General features: G+C 44.0%; 1 protein-coding gene across 1 annotated transcript in view; it reads left to right on the top strand.

The window, feature by feature from the left end:
• Positions 1-767: 767 nt before the first annotated feature.
• The window catches only part of GSS (glutathione synthetase), an 89,539-nt gene continuing 68,043 nt past the window's right edge, over positions 768-22,263 (top strand). Inside the window, exons 1-2 of the mRNA XM_075347567.1 lie at positions 768-855; positions 20,582-20,783. Coding sequence (XP_075203682.1) covers positions 20,655-20,783 — 129 coding nt within the window. The 5' untranslated portion in view covers positions 768-855; positions 20,582-20,654. The remainder of the gene's footprint in view (positions 856-20,581; positions 20,784-22,263) is intronic.

Raw genomic sequence — 22,263 nt, 5'->3', positions numbered from 1 at the left:
GAAACGGCCCTAAGTACACCAGCTCATGCTGTCCGTGTGCTAAAAGGGTTTCACATTCAACACACACATACACACCTACACCAAGGACCGTGCAAAATAAAACCGCAGCTGCATTTTTTGCTGCTTTTGTGGTGAATGAATCTAACCTCATTTAAACATGAACTGTAGACAGAAGACACCAAAAAGGGAGCTAAAAAAAATGCAGCAAAACCTGCTTTTTGGAACTAGCTTTTTACTATCAAGAGAGCAGGTTTTGCTAAAGCAAAAAAGCAGTGTGTGACCCAAGCCCTACATAAAGGGAAGGTGCGGGGTTTATCATGGCTTCCACAATAGTTTGCTGGCTTCAATCAGTTGCAAAATGACATTAATCTGCTCTTTTGTTGCAGCTCACTCCTGTTAAAGGTGGGGATGGGAAACTCTGCCACTCGGAAACTGTTCTGTAAAGAGCGCTAGCAAAAAACGTGTTTTTTTTATATATATATATATATATATATATATATATATATATATATATATATATATATATATATATATATAAAACACAAGCACAAAGCAGAGGCATGCAGCCCATGAGCGGCAGCCTCTCCTCTCCTTTCCTCTCCCCTCAGACGCCACACACCACACTACCTCAGAGGCCACGCCCCTCACAGCCCAGCGCTGGTTTACTGCACCGTCATGATGAAGTGAAGCTTTCTGCATCAGCCAATCAACTGCTTTACGTTAGGAAACTCTTTGCGTTCCAAGCCTCGGTGCCTTAACCAATTAGGAAGCAGTGCCTTGGAGAGCTCCTCCCTGCTTGTAGTTGAACTGGGGTAAAGAGTGTGACATTCATTGAGAGAGAAGTGGAAGAATCAGGTGAGTGATCAGATTCCATTGTCCAGCATAGAAGAGCTGGCTCCTGTGTGAGTAATGCACAGGCTCTGCAGTGTCAGTGCTGCCCTGTGCTTTCTGAATGTTTATAAGTGGTGCTGACAGTGTTCTGTATGTGTGTGTCACTATGATCTTCAATGGGGACTTGTGGTTGATGTGAAATGTGGGATTATATCCCCCACAAAGTGCAGTTGGCAACATAACCCCTTATTTTACAGCAGCTGTTGAGCCCATACCTTATGCATTGCTCATATAGTGCCATTAATTCCACAGACATCATCACTGTCCCCATTGGGGCTCACTATCTACAGTAAGGTCCCTGGTCTGTATGGGGGACATACTAAAAAGAATGATGAAAAGGAATAAATAAAAAGAATGAGGATAACAACTTATTAGGTGAATATTATGTAGATGTATAAAAGGTTTCTTGGGCAAGTTAGACATGGAATGAACATTATATATGAGCATTATAGGCGTGCAATGATCAGGAAATATATTTAGATAATAGGAAAATGAACGCATATGGCATATAAACAGGTGTATATTACATTACCTGAGCATTATAGGTGTGGAATGATCATGAAATATATGTAGATAATAGAATTAACACATATGCCATATAACCAGGGGTATATTATGTTCCCTGAGCATTATAGGTGTGGAATGATCATGAAATATCTGTAGATAATAGGAAAATGAACGCATATGCCATATAACCAGGTGTATATTATGTTACCTGAGCATTATAGGTGTGGAATGAACATGAAATATCTGTAGATAATAATAGAATGAACGCATATGGCATATAACCAGGTGTATATTATGTTACCTGAGCATTATAGGTGTGGAATCATCATGAAATATCTGTAGATAATAGGAAAATGAACGCATATGCCATATAACCAGGTGTATATTATGTTCCCTGAGCATTATAGGTGTGGAATGATCATGAAATATCTGTAGATAATAGGAAAATGAACGCATATGCCATATAACCAGGTGTATATTATGTTACCTGAGCATTATAGGTGTGGAATGAACATGAAATATCTGTAGATAATAATAGAATGAACGCATATGGCATATAACCAGGTGTATATTATGTTACCTGAGCATTATAGGTGTGGAATCATCATGAAATATCTGTAGATAATAGGAAAATGAACGCATATGCCATATAACCAGGGGTATATTATGTTCCCTGAGCAATATAGGTGTGGAATGATCATGAAATATCTGTAGATTACAGGAAAATGAAGGCATATGCCATATAACCAGGTGTATATTACGTTACCTGAGCATTATAGGTGTGCAATGATCCGGAAATATATTTAGATAATAGGAAATAGAAGGCATATGGCATATAACCAGGTGTATATTATGTTACCTGAGCATTATAGGTGTGGAATGATCAGGGCTGTGGAGTCGGAGTCGGAGTCGTGGAGTCGGAGTCGGAGTCGGAGCTCATTTTGGTGGAGTCGGAGTCGGAGTCGGTATAAAATGCACCGACTCCGACTCCTAAAATATATAATAAATTGGGGACAGGAGTGCAATGCAGAATGTGCTGAATATTTTACTAAATAATAACATTTAGTATAATGCTTATATTTAAGTGAAAAATTTATTGTAGTACAATGTGAACATCAGACATTTAATTGTTTTTATGATACAATAATCAAGATATTTGGATAGAACATAAAATATTTATTGGAATACAACTTTAGAACACAAAAAACTAATAAATTGTAAATATGTAATATATATATATATATATATATATATATATATATATATACACAGTGTATATACACACACAAGATATATATGTAATCTACTGTATATTACATAGTGTATTACATATTTACAATTTATTACAGTTTTTTGTGTTCTAAAGTTGTATTCCAATAAATATATTTTATGTTCTATCCAAATATCTTGATTATCGTATCATAAAAATTATTAAATGTCTGATGTTCACATACACATATTCATGTACTACAATAAATTTTTCACCTAACTAAGCAATATATGTAGGAGTCGGAGCCGGAGTCGGAGTCGGAGCCGGAGTCGGAGTCGGAGCCGGAGTCGGAGTCGGTGCAAGAGAGTTTGAGGAGTCGGAGTCGGAGTCGAAGGTTTGGCTTACCGACTCCACAGCCCTGGGAATGATCATGAAATATCTGTAGATAATAGGAAAATGAACGCATATGGCATATAACCAGGTGTATATTATGTTACCTCAGCATTATAGGTGTGGAATGATCATGAAATATCTGTAGATAATAGGAAAATGAACGCATATGCCATATAACCAGGGGTATATTATGTTCCCTGAGCAATATAGGTGTGGAATGATCATGAAATATCTGTAGATTACAGGAAAATGAAGGCATATGCCATATAACCAGGTGTATATTACGTTACCTGAGCATTATAGGTGTGCAATGATCCGGAAATATATTTAGATAATAGGAAATAGAAGGCATATGGCATATAACCAGGTGTATATTATGTTACCTGAGCATTATAGGTGTGGAATGATCATGAAATATCTGTAGATAATAGGAAAATGAACGCATATGGCATATAACCAGGTGTATATTATGTTACCTCAGCATTATAGGTGTGGAATGATCATGAAATATCTGTAGATAATAGGAAAATGAACGCATATCCCATATTATCTACATATATTTCATGATCATTCCACACCTATAATGCTCAGGTAACATAATATACACCTGGTTATATGGGATATGCGTTAATTCTATTATTATCTATAGATATTTCATGTTCATTCCTAACTTGCCCAAGAAACCTTTTATACATCTACATAATATACACCTAATAACTTATTATCTTCATTCTTTTTATTTATTCCTTTTCATCATTCTTTTTAGTATGTCCCTCTGTTTGGTATGTCTTTGGAGTGTGGGAGGAAACCGGGGACCCCGGATGAAACCCACACAAACTCCTGCAGATTTTGTCCTTTGTGAAGTTTGAAGCATTGCTAACCACTGAGCCACCGTGCTGCCTTAAAGGGATATTCTGGTGTCATTTATTTTCAACAACCCCCTATATCCATGTATGTTGACAAAAAAAAAAGCCATGTTAATGGTTTTCACCTCCACAATTCTATATTTTACTTTAATCTTCAGCCCCAGCCATCCTCCACTGTGCCTAAGTGTCTACTTATTACAAATCCCAGAAATCTCTGTGAATCCTTTGGGCATATTAGTAAACACCTCATGTATTAGCCATTGCGCGAGGCATACTGTATAGTAAATGGGGTTGCTCTGCTTCACCCAGTGATTGGCTGCAGCGGTCATCATGTTGTAAACCTCTTCACTGCAGGAGAGGCAGAGGCTTCTGTAGATAAGCTTCTTGGTTGGTTATTTGACAACATAAGCAGCCTTGTTCCCTGATTTTTTTTTTTTTTTTTGTTAATGAAACCAAACAACTTCCTTAATATTCATATACTAATATGACCTGGAATACATTTGTACTCATGGGAGCTGCGCCATAATCACTACTGAGTATGTGTATGACATAAACCGACTCATTTCCCATAACAACACAGGATCAGGATTGCCAAGAAGAAGTTTGTTGATCTTTTTGTCCGGCATCACACTTTCAGCTGAATCGGCATTGCAGATTCCATACAGTAGAAAGCATTGATGTAAGAGGGAGCACTCCTTGCTCTCCTTCATCATTCTTCCTTGGCGTCTCAGCACAGCGTGCGCGATGACGTTATTATTGCGGGCTCACTACACCAAGATGTGCAGAGCCGCAGAACACACGGCACTGGAGAGACCGAAGCAGTAGAGGAAGGGAGAGGCGAGTATTTATTTATTTAAACCAGTGAGTACACTGGTGGCCAATGTCAATAATACTATATGTATGACTATGGGGGTGCATTGTAATATATGGAGGACTCTGAGGGGGGCATTATAATATATAAAAGACTATAGGGGGTGCATTATAATAATATGGAAAACTATGGGGGGTGCATTGCACTATAGGAGTGCCTTAATACAGTGCCTTGCGAAATTATTCGGCCCCCTTGATTTTTTTTTTTTTTCTTTTCAACCTTTTCCCACATTTCAGGCTTCAGACATAAATATAAAAATTGTAATGTTCTGGTGAAGAATCAACAACAAGTGGGACACAATTGTGAAGTTGAACAAAATTTATTGCTTATTTTGAAAATTTTTAAAAAATAAATAACTGAAAATTGCGGCGTGCAATATTATTCGTCCCCTTTACTTTCAGTGCAGCAAACTCACTCCAGAAGTTCATTGAGGATCTCTGAATGATCCAATGTTGTCCTAAATGACTGATGATAATATAAGCCACCTATGTGTAATCAAGTCTCCATATAAATGCACCTGCTCTGTGATAGTCTCAGTGTTCTGTTTAAAGCACAGAGAGCATCATGAAGACCAAGGAACACAACAGGCAGGTCCGTGATACTGTTGTGGAGAAGTTTAAAGCTAGATTTGGTTACAAAAAGATCTCCAAAACTTTAAACATCCCAAGGAGCACTGTGCAAGCGATCATATTGAAATGGAAGGAGTATCATACCACTGCAAATCTACCAAGACCCGGCCGTCCATCCAAACTTTCATCTCAAGCAAGGAGAAGACTGATCAGAGATGCAGCCAAGAGGCCCATGATCACTCTGGATGAACTGCAGAGATCTACAGCTGAGGTGGGAGAGTCTGTCCAAAGGACAACAATCAGTCGTATACTGCACAAATTTGGCCTTTATGGAAGAATGGCAAGAAGAAAGCCATTTCTCAAAGATATCCATAAAAAGTGTCGCTTAAAGTGTGCCATAAGCCACCTGGGAGACACACCAAACATGTGGAAGAAGATGCTCTGGTCAGATGAAACCAAAATCAAACTATTTGGGCACAATGCCAAACGATATGTTTGGCGTAAAAGCAACACACCATCCCCACTGTCAAACATGGTGGTGGCAGCATCATGGTTTGGCTTTTCTTCTGCAGGGACAAGGAAGATGGTTAAAATTGATGGATGGAGCCAAGTACAGGACCATTCTTGAAGAAAACCTGTTGGAGTCTGCAAAAGACCTGAGACTGGGACGGAGATTTGTCTTACAACAAGACAATGATCCCAAACAGAAAGCAAAATCTACAATGGAATGGTTCACAAAAATGTATCCAGGTGTTAGAATGGCCAAGTCAAAGTCCAGACCTGAATCCAATCGAGAATCTGTGGAAAGAGCTGAAAACTGCTGTTCACAAACGCTCTCCATCCAACCTCACTGAGCTCGAGCTGTTTGCAAAGGAAGAATGGGCAAGAATTTCAGTCTCTGGATGTGCAAAACTGATAGACACATACCCAGGGTCGGACTGGCTACCGGAGGAATCTCCAGTAATGCCAGGCCTGGATTCAGGTACCTGCGCTGAACTACGGAGCTCTCGACGCTGGACATACCCCAAGTGACTTGCAGCTGTAATTGCAGCAAAAGGTGGCGCTACAAAGTATTAACTTAAAGGGGACAAATAATATTGCACATCCCACTTTTCAGTTTATTATTTTTTTCTAAAAAATTAAAATAAGCAATACATTTTGTTCAACTTCACAATTGTGTCCCACTTGTTGATTCTTCAAAATAACAATACATTTTTATCTTTGTTTGAAGCCTGAAATGTGGGAAAAGGTTGAAAAAAAATCAAGGGGGTCGAATACTTTCGCAAGGCACTTTTAAATATGGAGGACTATAGCAAGTGAATTATAATATATGGGGGGTGCATTATAATATATGGAAGGCGATGTGGGGCCCATTATGCCAAATGGAGGACTATGGGGATGCATTATACTACATTTATATCGCAAATCTAGGAGGTAACCACTCGGACATGGATGCCTAAAAGGCCATCAGGTGTTCCTCATACTTCCTAAGGAACCAGTGGGAGATGCAGAGAGCTGAAACCCAGAATAGAAAAGGCGTGCAGATATAGAAGAAAACCCAATGTGATAAAACCTAAAATACAAATACAAAGTGGTAAAGGAGAAGTACTTACTACAACAAAGGGAGTAGAAAACTATTCTAACTACTGGCAGGAGAAAGGAGTAGTAGAGATAGATGTGACAGCAAAGGGATTAAATTTAGCTAGTCTCTACCTGGTAGGCAGAAACACTTGGCAGTTTGGCTGGAAGTCCAAGCAGAATCCTTTAGAAATATAACCAGTACTAAAGACCAGAAATGGGTTGCATGCAATTATACAGTGTGAAGGTTTCTGTGGGGTCTATAATGCTGTGCGGTTGGCTGGGTTATGGGCTATTATATTGTTTGGAGGGCTAGTGGAGGCCCGTTATACAGTGAGAAGATGTGTGGGGGGCCATTATACTGAATGTAGGCCCATTACACTGCATGGAGGGCTGTGTAAGGGTCACAGTTGGGGATTGTACTGTGTTTGGGTTACTATATTTTGCAGGGGCAATTGAAGGTGGGACTGTAGGGTCGTCATATTGTGTGTGGAGGGTACTGTGGTGGAATTCATTGTGGGAGTATCATACAGTGTTTGTGCCACACCTTTTTTAGCTACATACTTTATGAATACAATGAAAAGGGAATCAATAGGTGGCTTAAAGGAGACTGAGGTATGATCTGAGCATGCGTGCCCAGGCTACTGCCTCTCGCAGAGAGAAAGCCCTGCCCCCACCAGTGACGTGCCCTGCTCACTTGGTCCAATTCCAGTCTCCAGACAGAAAGGATCAAAGCCAGAACATCAATGTAGGAATATAGCAGTCGCAGATAGATCAGCTTACAGGAGCAGGGTAAATAGCAGAAGTATATTAGGAAAGGGTTAGTTAGGAATAGTTAGGACAAATGAAAGGGGGTCACATTAATAGGGGAAAAACTCCTTTAAAGCTTTCCATTATTTTCAAAGTGGTACAAATTTGTTTTGCTTTAAGGGATATATGAATTTCAGTTAATTCAGTAGATAATTCACATCTATAAAATGTTTTGGGGATACAATGGAGGCTGCCAGAACTGTGCTCAGAAACCCAGGCACTGTTACATATTTTTTCACCATATGGGAAGCATGTTTTGAATGGTAGAACATTTTGTATTGCTACTTTTACTGAATACAGACATAATAAGTGTCACACCTGTAACCCACATACATTCACAGCACCATGCCACTCATCTCACTGCTCTACTTCAGCCTAAGGCTATGTGCGCACGTTGCGTATTTGCATGCAGTTACGCTGCGATCTGCACCGCAGCGTAACTGCATGTGTCCTGCGTCCCCTGCATAATCTATGAAGATTATGCAGGAGACGTGCGCACGTGGCGTCTTAGAGCGCAGCGCTTTGGCTGCTGCCCAAAGCGCGCGTTCCAAGAAGTGACATGTCACTTATTCCGTGCGCCCTGCATGCATCCCACCCTCTCTGTCTATGGGAGTGGCTGCAGGCAGAGCGCATGGAATCGGCTTTTTTTTTCATTACGGACTCTTTCTGCAGCGATTTGAAGCGCACGTGTCCTGTTCAAATCGCTGCAGAAATTTCTGCAGGGACAGAACGCTACGTGCGCACATAGCCTAAGGGCCGTATCACACATCCGACATTTTGCTGGACTGCCAGATCCGGCACACTCCAATACAGTGTAATACTGTACAATGGCATCGTGGAAAGCTTTGGTCACATGCTGTCATGTGACCGGAGTTTGCCGCGATGCCATTGTACAGTATTACACTGTAGTGGAGTGTGCTGAATCCAGCGAAATGCCGGATGTGTGAAACGGCCCTAAGGCCTACATGCTGAAACCCCTGTTTGCAGCACTCCTAATCATGCTGCACTCTTCTGCTCTCTCCACCTGGACATAGGGAGGCGCTGCCAGATTTTGCAAGAATTTAATACTTTTGCTCCCTATGGTGCCTAAACTTGGTTCCTAGTACTTCCTGTGTTTGACTGAATTCTGATCTCAGTTCTCTTTTATACGTGTCCAAACGTTTCCAATGTTGATGCATAGTGGTGGACTCGCTTGGGTATGTATACAGCTTTTTCATCAACTCTACCCACAAGTGATTGATTGGGACTGCAGACTGTGGAGGCCAGTATAGCACCTCTACTTCATTATCATTGAACCATCTTTTCGTCAATCTTGACATATGTTTCGGGTCGTTGTCCTGCTTGAACACTATATCGTCCTTTTTTATACTCCTAGTACTCGAGTGTAGGAACTAACTTGTCTTGTAGGATGCTCATATATAACTCAGCATTGAGAGCACCATCGATACTGGTCAATAATTAAACATTAAACACCCTTGGCTGTGAAACAACCCCATATCATCAGGCTTCTTCCACCGAACTTGACAAGTTTCTTCAATTTCTCAATCACTTAGCTCCTTTTGCCTTGTTTCTTCCAGACCAATTTGTACCCATCAGACTAGTCTATTAATAGACTTTCATCTCATCACTCAAAATCACCCATTTCCAATCTTCTACTGCCCGCTTTTTGTACTTTTTTTTTTTTTTTTTTTTTTTTTTTTTACCAACCTCTAACAGACGCGTCCAATGATATCGAAGTTGAGGCTTCTTCACATTTTTTTCGGGCCACCATTCCAGAAGCACATGAGCCACCTCCACTGCCATGTTTGGGAGTTTATGACCCCTGTATATTTGCAACAGTATAATTAAAAGCTCATGCTCAAGTTGTTTAATAATTTAGTAAATTTTATTAATCACAAAAATTTTTTTCACAAAAATTTTTTTAAAACACAATTCATTATATCAAATATACTGTATGCACAATCAATAACCGTAGTTCAATACATAACCAAAGATTGGATGACAGATAGAAAGTGTGGACACATAAAAAAGCCCAAAAATTGGGAGGGAGCCGGGGACAGGGCATGCACAGGCCCAAACCAAATAATGGGGTAAGAAGGATATATATTATATCAGACTATTATCTGGTGCACTAAATCCAATATATAAGCAATGAAGCAAAAAATGCAGCTGATATACTTAACAGACACTGGGTGGCGCTCAAGTACACAATACACGCCAGTCAGTCTGTGTATGCAGTGACAGATCTTTAACCGCACAGTGCACCAGACTTACCCATGAGTATATGAAGCAATGCTCGGTCACCGGGTCCCTTCCCTCGCCCGACGTACGTTTCGAGGTAGATCTTCTTCGGGGGCCCCCGAAGAAGATCTACCTCGAAACGTACGTCGGGCGAGGGAAGGGACCCGGTGACCGAGCATTGCTTCATATACTCATGGGTAAGTCTGGTGCACTGTGCGGTTAAAGATCTGTCACTGCATACACAGACTGACTGGCGTGTATTGTGTACTTGAGCGCCACCCAGTGTCTGTTAAGTATATCAGCTGCATTTTTTGCTTCATTGCTTATATATTGGATTTGGTGCACCAGATAATAGTCTGATATAATATATATCCTTCTTACCCCATTATTTGGTTTGGGCCTGTGCATGCCCTGTCCCCGGCTCCCTCCCAATTTTTGGGCTTTTTTATGTGTCCACACTTTCTATCTGTCATCCAATCTTTGGTTATGTATTGAACTACGGTTATTGATTGTGCATACAGTATATTTGATATAATGAATTGTGTTTTAAAAAAAAATTTTTGTGAAAAATTTTTTTTGTGATTAATAAAATTTACTAAATTATTAAACAACTTGAGCATGAGCTTTTAATTATACTGTTGCAAATATACAGGGGTCATAAACTCCCAATCTTTTTCTTTGTGATGGTTGATGCGGTATATGGGAGTGACCCAATGATCTAATAATGAGGTCCGTTTTCCTCTTTTTTCTTGTAATTAATCCACTGCCATGTTTGTTGCACCAGAACTGATAGAATTTGTGATGAGCCTACATGTTGACTCCATTATTTTGTCTGAACGTCCACCTCTTGGATTTCGGATGGACGAAGGTCATTTCATATTCTTCCAACTCTCATGGCCTCACATGATGCAGTTTGGCAATTTTCTTGGCAGAGAGAACGCTATTGATGAGCTGGATGATGCTGTTTCTGTTTTCTTGGGTAATCTTCATGGGTGTGTTCCTCAATTCTAAAGAGTGAACGTTTAGGCTATGTGTCCACGGTAGAATGTACCTGCGGATTTTTCTGCCTGAAAATCCACGACTTTCGCGGCAAATCCGCACCCGCGGATTTGCCGCGGATTTTGATGCGGATTTTTTTTTTTTCCCCATTCAAAACCAAAAATCCGCACCAAATCTGCACCAAACAATTGACATGCTGCAGATTTTTCCGGATCAAAATCCGCGGCAAATCCGCAGCGGAAAAATCCGCAGCATGGACACGGCATTTCCAAAATGCCATTGAAATGGCTTGGAAGTGCCGCTGCTGCAGATTTTCTGGAAATCCGCGGCAAAATCCGCGGTAAATCCGCAGCGTGGGCACATAGCCTTACTTGGGACTCAACCTAATAAACTGAGCTATTAGGGAATGTGAGAACAGATTGTAATTTTTTAGTATATAGGAAGAAAACAATTTTTCCACAAACAGGAGCAAAACAGTAACATGACAAGAATCTGCATAACTTATATGCTAAATAGTTGCAATTCAAATTTCTGAATGAGATAGCCAAGATGATTGTCTATAAAATGAAGGCTGTCTCACGCTCAAAGCTGTAGTGGATGGTGAGATATAGAGCCTGAAAGTCAAAAGTACAAAACATTGTTACCCTTCTGCTTGTCACTGTAGAAGGAGAAAAAAGAGAGCACAATGTCTGTAAGCCTGATAGAGCGGAGCATAGTGAGAAGGAGCTGGTGATCCAGTGTCACATGCAGCAGAGATCCAGGAGAATCAGCAGGGAGCAGTCACCATTAGGTTTTCCTTTTAGTACCTCATTAGAGACTTTAGTAAGGGCAATTTCAGTACAGTGTAATAAACTGGATTATAAAGGGTTAAGAAGAGTAATGGCGTATTAGACAGTGGACCAATTGTTCAGGAGTTTCAAAATGAAGTTGGATTCTGACTGGTAAGCAGCTTATTCACTTCTTGAAAAGTTAATAATTTTGCATTCACCAAACCTTAGTGAGTCCGAACACGTGACATTAATCTTCAAATACATTCCTCTTAATACTCAAGCCTATGCAATTCCTGGCTTTACTCCCTGAAAGCCTGACCACCTCCAATCAGAGCCCACCCTCCCTCTGACAATTGGCACTCCAGCACTTTGACCTGCCGGGGTTACTTATTGCACGCCCATACATTCTCCGGATTCAGTGCAGAATTACTCAAATCTAGGCACTCAAGCACAAAGGCTTTGGTTTTATTACAGGACAGCGAGGAAATGAAGGGGGAACATGGAAGACGGATAGAGATTTCTTTCCACATGTCTCAGTCTCAAATGTTCTATGAGACAAAACTGGGCCTAAAACAAGTACATTAAAAGATTCGTACTCATGTTGTATCTATTTTTTTTTATGTTGCATGTATTTTTGGCAAAAAAAATAAAAATCATATCTATTACTAGCTGTAGAAGGAGTTAACTGAGAACCCTTCAGTGAGCTTTTTCTGATTAGAGAGAGTGTAAGGCTATGTGCGCACGCTGCGTTTTTCGCGGCGGTTTTGCACGTTTTTCTGGTGCACTTTTGGGCTCAAAACTGCATGACTTTGGTTCCCCAGCAAAGCCTATGGCTTTTCATTTTTGCTGCCCGCACACAACTTTTTTTTTTTTTTTAGCTGCGTTTATGAGCTGAAAAATGGTCATGTCATTTCTTTTCTGCGTTTTACTGCGTTTTTCACCCATGCAATGCATTGGAAAAACGCAGCAACGAAAAAGCAGAGATCAAAAACGCACCGAAACGCGGCAAAAACACGAGTTTTACCGATGCATTTTTGCCACGGGTGCGTTTTTTTTTTTGCCCCAAAAAAAGCACAAAAATGCTGCATTTTTGCACGTTGTTCGGGTGCGCTTTTGTCTAAAAACTGCATGACTCTGCTTCCCCAGCAAAGTCTGAGTTTTGATTTTTGCTGTCCGCACAGTGCAGTTTTGTTTTAGGTGTGTTTTTGTGGTCACCACAAAGATGCAAAATGTCAATTTTTTTTCTGCGTTTTTGCCAGCGTTCTTCACCCATGCAATGCATTGGAAAAAAAATACGGCAACAAAAACGCTGCATCTTTGTGGTCACAAAAAAAGGCAACGTGCGCACATAGCCTAAAACTTTTTTTTATCTCTGACGCCTCATTGGGGGACACAGGACCATGGGTGTTATGCTGCCTATCCATAGGTAGACACTAAGTAGATTCAAAAGCATAGCTCCTCCTCTGCAGTATACACCCCCTGGCTGGGCCAGGCAACCTCAGTTTTAGCTTAGTGTCTGTAGGAGGCACATCTTCCAAGGTTTTGTTATTTTTTGAGGGCGACTGTTTCCTTTTGGGACCGATCTCCCAATACCATCAACAGGCGGGAACGCGGAGTGCTGCCTCCACGTACCCCCTCCTGCGACGCTGGATCCTGGGCTGCATCTCACTGGACGACGGGTCCCACAGACAATGATTTTCCAGAGCCCAGGGCAGAAGCACAATTCCTCAGCCCCTCTTTGCAGGCTCTGAGTTGAACATTGCACTGTGTGACCGGATACAGCAGGCTGATTCTGCTATTCCCACTGCCTGGACTGAAGCAGTGTTTAAGGTGAGATCCCCCCTGACTGGTTTCCCGGACAAAGGGAGAAAAGACAGTGCAGAAAGTCCCTTACTGATTGCAAGGAGGAGAGCCCCAGGGATCCTGAACACACAGTGTTAATTCTTTCCCTAGCTGCCTTCTGGCTGGAGGAGGGGGGAAGTCCCTGGCTGTTTGCAGAGAATCTGCACAGATAATTTACCCTTTATTTATAATTAGGGCCCAGAGCTCAGGAACTCACACTGTTTATTTGCTCTGTTTATTTGCTCCAGCTGTGTGCTCTAATTGCAGAAAAGCCGGCAGAGATAATCCAGGTGACAAGCTGTGTGCTGACTGGAGGGAGATGTCACAGAGCTCCCTTCCTGCCACTTTTTTTTTTTTTTGCTACCGACAGCAGGGGGGCACACTGACTTATTCTTGGCGCTCTTTTAGCGCTAAGCCCTGCCCCCCCCGCGGCTGTGATAAGCCCCCCTTCCCCAGAAAAGCGTGCGAAGATCTCCACACAGAGGTAACAGCTCAAATCAGAGATTACCCCTTCCTGAGGACGCAGGGCCATCGGCTGATTCTGGTGAGCTACTTGCTTCACTTGTAGCTCTGTTGACCATTGCTCCCCCTCCTGGCATACTCCTATTAGGAACATGCAGAATTCTAAGAGCGCTAAGGCTCACATAGTCTACTATTCAGCCTGCACTGCCTGCCTTGCTGAGCTACACATCTTCTCTCTGTGGTTTCTGTGCCCCTATAGCCCCCCCAAGACCCCCCGCCACCACCGCCGCAACCGTCAGCCCAGAGCCTAGGGCTCCCAGCCCACCGGAATGGGCACAGTTTCTGTCCCAGTCCATGGAGAAACTGTCACAGAACCTGGTTCTGGCTATGCAATGTCGTCCTCCACACCCTTCTGGGCCCCTGGACGGAATGCAGCCTGAGGATACCCCTATGGAGAATCCTTCTGAGGTAATCCGGGCACATGCTTCACCGGTTGCAGGGATCAGGAAAAGAGCCGGCCGGGTGTCTCCAGCACTCTCTCATGGCCCCCATGACTCTCCCTCGGGAGCACACAGGGCAGGCTCTCCCACATGCTCCACGGCTTCTGAAGAGCTGGAGGAGGGAGAATGCTGTTTGTACCAGGAGGATTCCTTGGTTTCATCCTCCCCAGATGATCAAACTGCAAAAGACTCCCTTATAGCAGCAGTCAACCAAACACTGCATGTGGAGGATCCCCCATCCACTACCACTGACCATGTGGTCTCCTTTAAGAGGGCAAGGAAACCCCAAAAGGTTTTCGCTGATAACCCAGAGTTTCAGGATATCCTCACAAAGCAAAGGGAGAAGCCTGACAGGCGCTTCGGTAACCGAAAACTCATGGAGTCCCGGTACCCTTTTGCCTCACCTGCCCCTACGGGCTGGGCCGATCCACCCTCGGTCGACCCCCTCCCCCGGTCTCCTGCTTTGCCACAAAGACGCTCCTGTCTTTACCCGATGGTTCCTCCATCAAGGACCCGACAGACAGACAGGTGGAGCACCTCGCCCGCTCTGCTTTTTGAGGCTGCGGGTTCCTCCCTCTCGCCCTCCTTTGCCTCTGTGTGGGTCGCAAAGGCGATCTCGGTCTGGGCAGAATCCCTTAACACTTCGCTTGAGGAATCCCAGTTCCCTCATACCTTCACAGAGGTAACAGCTCAAAATTGCTGCGGCGGAGTACCTCATGCAGGCCTCCATGGACGCTGCTACCTGCGCAGCGTTTGCCGCCTCAAATACCATAGCCATCCGTAGAGCTCTCTGGCTCTGACAATGGCGAGCGGACTCTGCCTCCAAGAAGTCTCTCACGGGCCTTCCCTTTTTTTCCAGACCGATTTGTTTGGCGAACATCTGGACAAGGTCATTTCTGACGCCACGGGAGGAAAGAGTACCTCCTTCCCCCAGCTGAAGTCAAGGACGACCTTCACCAGACGTCCACAGTCCTCGTTCCGCTCCTTCGGAACTCATTGGTTGGTCGACATCCCGTGCTGTCCCCGCCGCCAGCCGCGGACTACGCAGGGACCGACCTTCTCGGCTCTCCCCGAAACCCACTTCGTCATGGCAGCCTAGACCGAAACAGTCCAGGACTAGGGAGACTCGTCCACGACGTTTTCTCCCCTCATGACTCCTTCGGCGCCCCGGAAGACACACTCATTGTAGGAGGTCGACTGTGGCTCTTTTCAACACATCTGGGCTGCCGCCTCAGATGACAAATGGGTGCGAGACCTTGTGACTTCGGGTTACCAGGACCCGACCCCCGAGTCGGTTCTTTCTCTCAAACCCCCCAAAGACTCGAAAACGACGAAGTTTTTTTTTTTCTCAGCAATCCACTCGCTCCAAACAGCAGGAGTGATAATACCTGTCCCGGACGACGTGAAGTTCAGGGGTTTTTATTCCAACCTCTTCGTGGTCCCCAAAAAGGATTGGTCAGTTCGACTCATCCTGGACCTCAAACACCTGAACAAACATGTGCACGTACGGAGATTCAGAATGGAGTCCCTAAGGTCCATTATTGCATCCATGGTTGAAGGGGAATTCCTCGCCTTAGTCATCGAGGCCCCCTCATTCCGCGACTGCTCAACCAGCGTACAGATCACTGTGGACACCCTATCCCGCTTAGGGTGGCTAGTGAATCTAGACGAATCATCCCCGATCCCATCACGATCCTTCACCTTCCTGGGCATGTCCCTGGACACCCGTCGGGGCTTGATCTATCTCCCCCTTGACAAGGCGATCGCTCTTCAACGAGCGGTACGCTGCCTTCTACGTCCTCCGTCTCGCTCCATTCGATTCAGCATGAAGGTGCTCGGCAGGATGGTGGCGGCTATGGAAGCAGTACCCTTTGCTCAACTGCACCTCCGCCCACTGCAGCTAGCCCTTCTAGCGGCCTGGGACAAGAGCCCCTTCTCCCCGGACAGACATCTTCACCTGACGCCTTCAGTCAGGTACGCACTCCGCTGGTGGCTTCGGTCCTCATCCCTATCGAAGGGGAGATCTTTTCTCCCAGCGAACTGGCTGGTCCTGGCCGCGGACGCCAGCTTCCTAGGCTGGGGAGCAGTGTACCGGCACCACACTGCTCAAGGACATTGGATGCCCCAGGAGTCTTCCCTACCCATAAACATCCTGGAAATCTGTGCGATCTTCCTCGCGCTCAGGGCATTCTGCCCTCTGCTAGCGGGTCATCAGATTCGAGTCCAATCGGACAATGCGACAGCTGTAGCCTACATCAATCTCCAAGGGGTACACCTACAGCAAGGCAGCTTATCTCGAGGCCCACAGGATCCTCAGCTGGGCCGAATCGACAGGGTCAGTGATATCAGCGGTACACATACCGGGAGTAGAGAACTGGGCAGCAGATTTTCTAAGTCGCCAAGGCCTGGCCGCCGGAGAGTGGTCTCTCCACCCAGAAGTGTTCCTACACATCTGCACTCATTGGGGTACACCAGACGTGGATCTAATGGCCTGGGTATTAACAAGAGCAGGATTCTCCCCCGCGGTTATCTCCACCATGATCAGCGCCTGAAAGCCTGCTTCATCCCGCATTTACCACCGTACGTGGACAATCTTCCTTTCATGGTGCAGGGAAACTAACATCCAGCCTCTGCCTCTGGCCATCCCCAGAATTCTCGATTTTCTGCAGGTTGGCTCTCCGTTCCCTTTTAAAGGGCAGGTCTCAGCGCTCTCAATCTTCTACCAATGCGGCCTGGCTCAAAAAAATGCAGGTCAAGACCTTCCTCCAGGGCGTTTCCCATCTAGTTCCCCCGTACAAACGGCCGCTGGAACCATGGGACCTCAATCTCGTTCTGGACGGTCTCCAGAAGTCCCCCTTTGAACCTCTCAGGGAATCCTCCCTTTCTTTTCTGTTGGTGGAAATTACGTCCATCAGACGGGTTTCGGAGCTAGCAGCACTCTCTTGCCGCGAGCCTTTTCTGATTTTTCGCCCCCTTCTGGATTTTCTTCCAAAGGTTCCTACCCCGTTTCATTTGAACGAGGACATTGTTCTGCCTTCATAGGGTGGAAAGCTCTCTGTATTCGTTAGACCTCTCAGATAACATATCCAGGACAGCCCCTTTTAGGAAAACGGACTCTTTGTTCGTCATTCCTGAGGGGCCTAAGAAGGGACAGGCAACTTCAAAGGCGACTCTGGCTCGCTGGATTCGCTCTGTGATCCAGGAAGTCTACCGCTTGCAACTCAAGCCCATTCCTAGTGGGCTACAGGCTCATTCCACGCTAGCAGTTGGCGCTTCGTGGGCCATTCGGCATCAGGCTTCAGTGGAACAGGTGTGTAAGGCTGCGACCTGGTCTAGCCTACATGTTTTAAAAGCATTACAGAGTCCATGCCCAGGTCTCAGCTGAGGCAAATCTGGGTAGGACAATTCTGCAAACGACAGTAGAGCACCTTCTCTCAGTAGGTGCTCCAGGCTGTCTGGGACTGGTTCCTAGTCCCTGGGTTGCGTTGTCTTGTTTTTATTTTTCCCACCCTTGTACTGCTTTAGGACGTCCCATGGTCCGGTGTCCCCCAATGAGGCGTCAGAGAAAAACAGGTTTTTGTGTACTCACCGTAAAATCGTTTTGTCTTAGCCATCATTGGGGGACACAGCACCCACCCTGTTGCCCTGTTGGGCCTTGGTTCTCTCAGTACCTTATTTGGTTATGACTCTCTTTTTTTTTTTTCTCATGTTCCTCTGTTGAGGTAAGTTTTTACTGGCTTTTTCTCCTACTGCTTGTGTACTAAAACTGAGCTTGCCTGGCCCGGCCAAGGGGTGTATACTGCAGAGGAGGAGCTATGCTTTTGCATCTACTTAGTGTCCTCCTATGGATAGGCAGCATAACACCCATGGTCCTGTGTCCCCCAATGATGGCTAAGAGAAAACGATTTTACGGTGAGTACACAAAAATCTGTTTTGGTTTTTTTTTTTTTTTTTCTTTTTTTTTCTGAGCTCCGCTCAGCTGATTCATAAGTCATGAAAGTTCCGCTAGACTTTTGATAAGAAATCAGCAGAAGAGCTGAGAAGGAGGAGGAAAATGGTTGGAAGCTTACTGATGGATTTTGACTAACTCATTCTACAGCTTGGAACTAAGTAATTAAGACAATTTTAAAGACCAGGATTTACCAGGTTATGATGCAACACATAGCATACATACAGTGCCTTGCAATGTATTTATACCCCATGAGCGTTTCCACTTTTTTTTTTTTTTTAACGGTACATCCACAAACAGATGTATTTTATTGGCATTCTTGTATTTTTATTGAAATATACAAACACAAAGTAGCAAGTATTTGTGAAAGAAATGATGCATAGTTTTCTAAATATTTAAAAAATATAAATCAGAAAATGTTCATGTACATCAGCCCCCTGTAGTCCCTTAAATAAAATCTGGAGTGACAAATTGCCTCCAATAGTAAAGGGAAAAAAAAAAAGTAGCCCAAGCTCTGAAATATCTTACAGACGGCTGTTCAATCCATCATCCAACATTGGAAAAAGGAAAAACATAACATTTGCTCTAGGACCCTGTGTTAGTAGCATTTTGGACTCCGTATATGTTCTCCCCATCATCCAAAACGCTCCGTCTTAAGCCTGCTTTACACGTTACAATTAATCGTGCGATCGCACACACCTCCATCGTTTGTGTGGCACGGGCAATTTGTTGCCCGTGTCGCACAATGCTGTAACCCCCGTCACACGTACTTACCTTCTAAATGACCTCGCTGTGGGCGGCAAACATCCTCTTCCTGAAGGGGAGGGACGTTCGGCGTCACCGCGACGTCACACAGCGGCCGGCCAATAGAAGCGGAGGGGCGGAGATGAGTGGGACGTAACATCCTGCCCACCTCCTTACTTCCGCATTGTCGGCGGCCGCAGGTAAGCTGTGTTCATTGTTCCCGGGGTGTCACATGGAGCGATGTGTGCTGCCCCGAGTACGATGAACAGGACGTGCGATCTTTAGAAAATGAGCAACGTGTCAGCGATGAAAGAGAAGGTGAGTATTTCTGCTCGTTCATAGCTGTCACACGCTACAATATCACTAACGATGATGATGATGTTGTTTGTCACTTACAGCGTGACTCCGCCGACATATCGTTAGATATATCGTAGCAGGCTAGTGACTGGGATTTATAGAAATCTCCTGATCACTGTGCTTCTTTTCTCCGCAGTGTAAGCTGACCTGCGATCACAGCATGTCAATTTCTCTAGCGGAGAACACTCCACAAATATTTGCTGCTTGGTGTTGGTGTATCACATAAAATCTAAATAAATTACATTTAAGTTTTTGGGTATAGCGTGAAAAGATGTGGAAAAGTTTCATGGGGTATGGTGGTGGGAATCGGTGGCATAACTAGAGTTTGATGGGCCCCGATGCATAGTTTGGATCTGCCCCCGAACCGTACACCGACACTCGGGGTACAGAATAATGACGCTGACACTCAAGAGTATGGGCGCTTTTCCATCTGCGATTTTCATGAGTGAGTGCAATCTGATTTAAAAATCGGATTGCACTCGCACCAGTGTTAATCAATGAGACAGTTTCCTCTGTCCTGTTTTTTCTCCACACAAATTATGCTCTCAGTGCAATCGCAGCACACTGCGTTTTGCAGCGAGTCTCGGCTGACGTGTGTGTAAAATCGCGGAGGAGATGGGAGAAAGTGTTCCCTCCATGTTATCCGCTCCTGTGATGTGATTGCAAAATTGCATCACAGTCGCATGACCCTCGGCTGACACCACAGCAGAGGGTCATTAGCATATTGCTTACGATGCTCCCGCATCAGAAGCGGTACGCAAGTGGAAAAGAGCCCTATGGGATAGTGTTGCGGACACTTGGCTCTTTCGCTCAATTCCCATGATTTGATAAGTGGGGGTCAATCTTGGTCCCTTTGTCTTTATTGTTGAACATTCTAATTATATCACCATTTCTAAACGGGATTTTTTTTAACATTAAAAATTAAGTAACTTCATTCAATTATGTAAAAACATATCATTTGTTTAAAACCAAAACCTGAAAGTTGCGCTGTGACTATGTTAATCCCTATTTCTTCCTTCCAGTTACTCGCAGGGGTCCTTGAGGTACAATATCATTTTCTGAATATATTAATACTGTTGACTACATCGCTCCAAAATGTCCATCTTATGGGCAGATGTATACAACAATGCAAAGTTGCTTGAGGAGACAGCCCCCATTGCTATTGATGCAGCCCTCCTGCAAGGAATAGTTATGAGGACGAAGGAAAATCCAAATTCATCTGATGTAAGTAATGTTGATCGTAGACTTTACTGTTTATTGGTCTAGTCAGTTAATGAGTAGTGATGGATGGACTCACTGATGACCAGCGGACCTAACCTGATTTTAAAAAAAAATAAATAAATATCCGATTCTGGGCAGGATGCAGCTCCCCACGCAAGTCTATGGGGACCAGAATCCGGTGATTAAAAATGGTGGTAGAAGAGAGGGGGGATAGGAGCAAGCGGGCTGCACTTACTGAGTCTCTAGCAAGGTTGTAACTGCTTCCGAGCCTCACATTAACTTCCGGAGGCCGCTCATTGCCTTCATTGCAAATGCATTGCTTTCCCCTCCCACCGGCATCTGTGATTGGTTGTAGCCAAACTCGTCCCACCCTGAGTGTCAGCGTGTCAGCTGACTGCTTCCAATCACAGACCCTATGTTAAGTCTCTTGTGGTATAAAAATAAATAAATAAAATATTTGTACATTTTGTGTTATTTCTATTATTGGTTCAGATGCACTTTTTGTTATCTGATGTTCTATTCTCATGGTACAGAACCGTCCTATAGTGCTGGGTACATTCCATGTTTACAATGGTTTAAATTACCAGTTTAAATTTATTATTCTCTATGTTCTACTAAATTTACCAAAAAGTAGACACCCCCTAAAAGAATTCCACTTACCAGACCCTGAACAATTGGAGTTGGAAAGTGAATGGCCTCTCACATAGAAATTTCAGGTCACCCTTCCCCTTGTGTTCTACAGCGGTTGGCTCCCCCTGGTGACTGGAAGCAATATCACTTGCTCGGAGTGATACTGGTACCTGATCTGTGTGTGAGAGCTGCAGTGCAATGCAGCTGGAACGGAGAGGGACCTGACCTCGACACATATCTCTGTGTGAGAGCCCCCCCCCACTATCCACACTTGTCAACTGTAGTTGTTTGGAGTCTGAGTGCAAAATTTTTTATTTCTATCTTTTTTCTTTGGGATGGAGGGGCGTATGCTTTCATTTGGGGGTGTCTGCTTTATTTAATGAAGGGTCTAGCTGTATTTGTTTTTAGCTGCTTGGACACTTCATTATTGAACCGTAACTATGGCTTATTTGTGGAGAAGCCTTAATAAAGCCGACTAGGGCTTATTTTTGGGGAAACAGGTATGTCAATTAGCTTATTTTTTACAGTCCAAGACACTGGGAAACTTTTTTTTTAATTTATTTTTTCGATTCAAAGGGAATGTGTCACCAGGTTTTGCTACTTCATCTTGCATCAGTACAATGTAGGAAAAGGGAACCTGAGTCCAGCAATGTATCAATTAGTTTACTGAGTGCAATAGTTGTGATTTAATCCGAATGTTTAGATGTAGCACAGCTGTGAAAGTGGACCTCTCCCACACCCCTGAGTAGCAGCTTTGTATATACATTGTATAATGATAGTAACCTGGTGGGGGCGTGGCTGGACTAAGAGACACCCGGGCAGCTAATCCAGCTGTAATCCTCTCCTGCTGATA

Source organism: Anomaloglossus baeobatrachus, chromosome 5 (assembly GCF_048569485.1).
Source record: "Anomaloglossus baeobatrachus isolate aAnoBae1 chromosome 5, aAnoBae1.hap1, whole genome shotgun sequence".
Taxonomy (NCBI): Eukaryota; Metazoa; Chordata; class Amphibia; order Anura; family Aromobatidae; genus Anomaloglossus; species Anomaloglossus baeobatrachus.
The sequence above is the reverse complement of the archived record's forward strand: the minus strand, read 5'-3'. Positions and strand labels throughout refer to the sequence as shown.